The sequence below is a fragment of the Peromyscus eremicus genome, chromosome 12, assembly GCF_949786415.1.
Source record: "Peromyscus eremicus chromosome 12, PerEre_H2_v1, whole genome shotgun sequence".
NCBI classification, from domain to species: domain Eukaryota; kingdom Metazoa; phylum Chordata; class Mammalia; order Rodentia; family Cricetidae; genus Peromyscus; species Peromyscus eremicus.
This window is the reverse complement of record NC_081428.1, coordinates 61,562,307-61,568,092: the sequence shown is the minus strand read 5'-3', so window position 1 is coordinate 61,568,092 and position 5,786 is coordinate 61,562,307. Positions and strand designations below refer to the sequence as shown.

At 44.8% G+C, this 5,786-nt stretch overlaps 1 protein-coding gene across 1 annotated transcript; it reads left to right on the top strand.

The window, feature by feature from the left end:
• Window positions 1-3,431: 3,431 nt before the first annotated feature.
• On the top strand, window positions 3,432-5,123 carry LOC131922249 (mucin-4-like). Its single transcript, XM_059277021.1, has 2 exons — window positions 3,432-4,879; window positions 5,112-5,123. Exons 1-2 carry the CDS (start codon window positions 3,527-3,529, stop codon window positions 5,121-5,123), a joined length of 1,365 nt encoding a protein of 454 aa, XP_059133004.1. The 5' UTR covers window positions 3,432-3,526.
• Window positions 5,124-5,786: the final 663 nt, after the last annotated feature.

Below are 5,786 nucleotides of genomic sequence, written 5' to 3'. Positions count from 1 at the left end.
CCCCATTTGCTTTCTTATATAAACGATTATATCATCTTCAAATAATCATAAGCTTTCTTCTTCCCTTTCTGTATGAAGAAGAAATTCTGCACATTGTTGTATTCTTTGTTTATTTCCCTTCGTTGTACCTGCTAAGGCCTCCATCCTGACAGTAAGGAGGAGAGGCTGGCGGCATCTTGGCCTGATTTCTAATTTTACAGGAAATGCTTCCGTCACTTTATCTTTACTGACTGTGTTATTATATCGATGAAGATAAGGGGGTTAACATCTTTTGTTTGCTAGAAACTAGTTTGCTTACATTCGAGTGTGCGTCACACACACACACACACACACACACACACACACACACACGTATGCCATGGTATACATGTTGAGGTCATAAGACAACTTGTGGGAGTCAGTTTCTCCTTCCCCACTGTGTGGGTCCTGGGGATCAAACTCGGGTCATCAAGCTTGGTTGTAAGCACCCTTAACCTCTGCTCCATCTCAGCAGCCCAGAACTTTTTTTTTCTCTCCACATTATTCAACTTGGCATCAAACTCATCATCAATCCTCCTGTCTCAGCCTCCCAAATACTGGGTTTACAGGTGTGAACCCCACAGCTGACCTTTAGGACTTTAAAAGGAAGGCATGAATACTCATAGGTTTTAAATAGCTTATGTCCCTGGATGGTCACATTCCCCCGCTCTTGGATTCTGTGATGATTTTCATTGGGTCTTACATTCATTTTTGCATTTCTGGTCTAAATTCGGCTTTTCTGTAATGTACTTTTAAAAATCTAATGTTGGTGGCGCACGCCTTTAATCCCAGCACTCGGGAGGCAGAGCCAGGCGGATCTCTGTGAGTTCGAGGCCAGCCTGGGCTACCAAGTGAGTTCTAGGAAAGGCGCAAAGCTACACAGAGAAACCCTGTCTTGAAAAACAGAAAAAAAAAAAAAATCTAATGTTGGACTGGGCTTGCTAATATTTTTGTCTAGGATATTTCTGGGTATGTTATTACCAAGATTTATTCATCGTAGTTTTTCTTTCTGAATTGTCTTCGTATAGTTTTAACATTAAAGTTACATTAGCATTGTAAAATCAGTCAAAAAGCCCCCTTCTTTCAAACTCTGGGAGAGACTCTGTCAAGCTGAAACGCCACACTCCTCAAACGTTTGAGAAGAGTTTCCAGTAAGGCACTCCCTCTGCAGTCCAGTCCACTCCTTTGTCTACAACAGTTCAGACAGTCCCCAGAAGCAGTCACTGTTAATAAAGCACACTGGCTTGTGAGTGAGTCACTTGGTGTGTATAAACTAGAGCTGATTCAGAACCCCCTCTTACTCGAGAGTCTGAATGGTGCTCCTAAGAAGGGAACGAGGGAGCTGGGTGTGGCTGTTTGCTCCTATAGCTCCACCCTGGGGAGGCTGAAGCCGGAGATGGCTGTGAATTTGAGACCAATCTGGGATACATTGTGTGGTGGAGATAGAGATGGGGTGAGACAGAGAATGAATTGGGGGCAACTCTAAGAACCGTACATGAACCTAAACTCCTTCTCGGCTGTTCATTTCTCTGTTGGGAACTTACTGCTTCCCGACCACTTGTAAGCAATTAGGTTAAAAAAAAAGCTTGAAGTCTGGAGGCAGGTACGGGGTTTGTCTGGTATTCCCAATGCTCTTGTTCTCGCTTCCAGCACAAGAAAAAAGGAGAAACTCCATTTATGCCCACAAAAAAAAAAAATGCTATAAAATAGTATCTTCCATAATCAACTGAAGTCTAAGCACATTAGATGGAAAATTCCAGAAATGAATTATTCATAGGTCTTAAATAACTTATTACAAAGTTATTATTACTGTTCTGTGTTATTATTGTTGCTAATCTCTTCTTATGCCTAATATATAAATTAAACTTTAAGATAGTTTATGTGTATAGGGAAGATCATTATATCATATAGGGGTGGATATTGCATTCACTGGGGACTTGGAATGGATTCCCTGAGGATGGCAGAGACTACCATAATCCAGGAACAAAGAGTTTCCTCTCTAGTAAGGCCATTGTCTCCTCCTTGTGGAGTCTACCATTGTTTGTTCACAATTCCAGGTTAATTTTGCCTTTTTCGTCTCATGGAAGATACCTCAAGTCATAAAAGTATTGCTCGTTATAATCCTGGGATAGACAACCCAGGGTTTCACATTTGAAAAGTACATGCTTTATCGCTGAGCCACATTCCCAGCCGTGGGGTTTTTTTTTTTTTCCCTTCACTTTGGGGTAGAGTTTGGAGAGATAGTTTTACTGTGTAGCTGAAGTTGACTTCAAACTCACTATGTGACCTAGTAGTCTCAAACTGGGGACCTGAGATCTTCCTGCCTCAGTCTCCCCAGTGCTGGGATTATACACACATGCCAAGAGGCTTGTTTACAAAACGTTTTGAAGCTACTCTGAGCAGATGTCTTCTCTGTGGGAAGCCTGCAACCCCACCGCTCATTGGCTTGACCACTTTCCAGAGCTTTCCCCAAAGACAGATCTCTGAACCTCTGAGCTGGAACAGGTTTTGTTGACCAGCCCTGGCTCATTCAGGCCAGGAGGACACACAGTGTCCCAGAGGCTTTCTTTCTACCCTGGGTTACTTCCTCACCATGGGGAGGGAAATTGCCTCTGCTTCTTTCTACCTCTCAGGGCTATTTCAAGGGAACAAGTGTTTGACAACTTTAGCAAGAAAGATTGGCCACTTCCAATCATGCCAGACATATTACATTTAATATTTATTTATAAATTCCTTGGTGGGCAAATTGATATCTTTTCAGTTGAAGAACATTTGTGATATAAGATTTTGAAGAACATTTCATTTATATTATTGACACATTTACTAGGATGTGTGCGTCCAGGCTGTAATCACTTAAGAGGTGCATGGAAAGGTATCTTAGCCACTGTCCTGAGTGTTTTGATTTTGGTTAGTCACGATAAACCTTTGATTAAGAATTTAAAAAGCATTTTAGTAGTATGTATTGATTTGCATATTAGAGGAGTTAAGTATAATATTTCCCACATGGGCACCACTCAAATCCAACCTCCTTTGTCTACCCTCCCCTTCCCCAACATCTAGAATATTTGAAGAGATTTATATTTATTATTTTAATCATGTATATGAATGTGGGGCGTGTCTGTAAAGGCAGAGGTTTCAGATCTACTGGGGCTGAAGTCGTAGGAGCTGGTGAGCTGCTGGAGGTGGAGTTCTGGGACCCAACCCTGCTTCTCTGCAAGAGCAGTATGTGTGCTCTTTATCACTGTTCCTGTGCCCTAATTTCTGGAATTTTCACATTGCCAGTTGTGCTTGGTATTTATCAATAAATTGTGTGTGCCGATGAGCAGCATTCATGGCTGAGGATAAAAAAAAAAAGCCTCACAGAAGTCACTCTATAAAGTCCTTCTTTCTTTTATTTAAAGGAACTGCTATAACAACAACACCACTTCCTTCATCAACAACACAGACGACGTCCCCTCTGACTACTACAACCAACACATCCCTTTCCAGTGTCACCAGCACACCTCAGATGATCTCAGCGATCTCTACAGATATAACTTCAACTAACACAGGACACACATCAATAATGGTTATCCAAAGTTCTAATCCAGGCACCACACGAACTTCAAATGGACCTCCCACCGCAGGGACAACATCCAAAACCTCTACTCAGGAATTGTCTTCACAGTCTCCAACCCACCAGACTGGAAGCACAGAGACCTCCAGTGAACTGCAAACCAGCACCCTCACAGATGTGACTACGTCAAAACACTCAGCCTCCCAAAGTGGATCTACCCTGACGCTGACAGTGACTCAGGGGACATCTTCTTCAGGAGATTCAACTACCTCAGCTGCCTTCAGTGTTGGAAGCTCACCTACTATCACTTCACAGGTGACCACCACAAAAACCTCCACAGGCTCCACCTCAGGGAACCCAGAGAACCCACAGGATACTCAAACCTCTGCAACAGTAACCACAGAAATCTCAATGACATCTCCACCACAGAAAGAGTCAACAGTGTCAACACTCACAACCTCTAATCAGGAATTGTCAACATCTTCTCAGATCGGCCACACTGGAACCATGGAGACCAGCAGCAATCCTCAAAACATCCCTCTCACAGAGGTGACCACATCAACTCTGTCCTCTTCCCCAAGTGACTCAACTCCAGCACAGACAGGGTCCCAAGGCACCTCATCTCCAGAGGCACCAACCAATCCATTCACTTCCAGTGTTAGCAACACAAACCCAACCATGTCAGAGATGCCAACTGCAGCACCCTCCACAGACTCCACCTCAGGAAATACAGGGCACACATCTCCAGCTGTTTCTCAAAGTTCCACATCTATCATCACCACAGTCTCAATGACAAATTCACCAAGTGTCCTGTCAACGGTGACATCTTCCATCACCTCTAATCAGGAATCATCAACCTCTTCTCAGAATGGCCACACTGGAACCATGGAGACCAGCAGCAATCCTCAAAACATCCCTCTCACAGAGGTGACCACATCCACTCTGTCCTCTTCCCCAAGTGGCTCAACTCCAGCACAGACAGGGTCCCAAGGCACCTCATCTCCAGAAGCAACAACCAATCCATTCACTTCCAGTGTTAGCAACACAAAACCACCTACATCAGAGATGCCAACTGCAGTACCCTCCACAGACTCCACCTCAGGAAATACAGGGCACACATCTCCAGCTGTTTCTCAAAGCTCCACATCTCCCATTACAGGAATCTCAGTGACAAATTCACCAAATGTCCTGTCAACGGTGACATCTCCCATCACCTCTCCTCAGGAATCATCAACCTCTTCTCAGAATGGCCACACAGGAACCATGGAGACCAGCAGCAATCCTCAAAACATACCTCTCAAAGAGGTGACCACATCAACTCTGTCCTCTTCCCCAAGTGGCTCAACTCCAGCACAGACAGGGTCCCAAGGCACCTCATCTCCAGAGGCACCAACCAATCCATTCACTTCCAGTGTTAGCAACACAAACCCACCCACGACAGAAATGCCAACTGCATCACCCTCCACAGACTCCACCTCAGGAAGTACAGGGCACACATCTCCAGCTGTTTCTCAAAGCTCCACATCTCCCATTACAGGAATCTCAATGACAAATTCACCAAGTGTCCTGTCAACGGTGACACCTCCCATCATCTCTAATCAGGAATCGTCAACCTCTTCTCAGAATGGCCACACTGGAACCATGGAGACCAGCAGCAATCCTCAAAACATCCCTCTCACAGAGGTGACCACATCAACTCTGTCCTCTTCCCCAAGTGGCTCAACTCCAGCACAGACAGGGTCCCAAGGCACCTCATCTCCAGAAGCAACAACCAATCCATTCACTTCCAGTGTTAGCAACACAAAACCACCTACATCAGAGATGCCAACTGCAGTACCCTCCACAGACTCCACCTCAGGAAATACAGGGCACACATCTCCAGCTGTTTCTCAAAGCTCCACATCTCCCATTACAGGAATCTCAATGACAAATTCACCAAATGTCCTGTCAACGGTGACATCTCCCATCACCTCTAATCAGGAATCATCAACCTCTTCTCAGAATGGCCACACTGGAACCATGGAGACCAGCAGCAATCCTCAAAACATCCCTCTCACAGAGGTGACCACATCCACTCTGTCCTCTTCCCCAAGTGGCTCAACTCCAGCACAGACAGGGTCCCAAGGCACCTCATCTCCAGAAGCAACAACCAATCCATTCACTTCCAGTGTTAGCAACACAAAATCACCTACATCAGAGATGCCAACTGCAG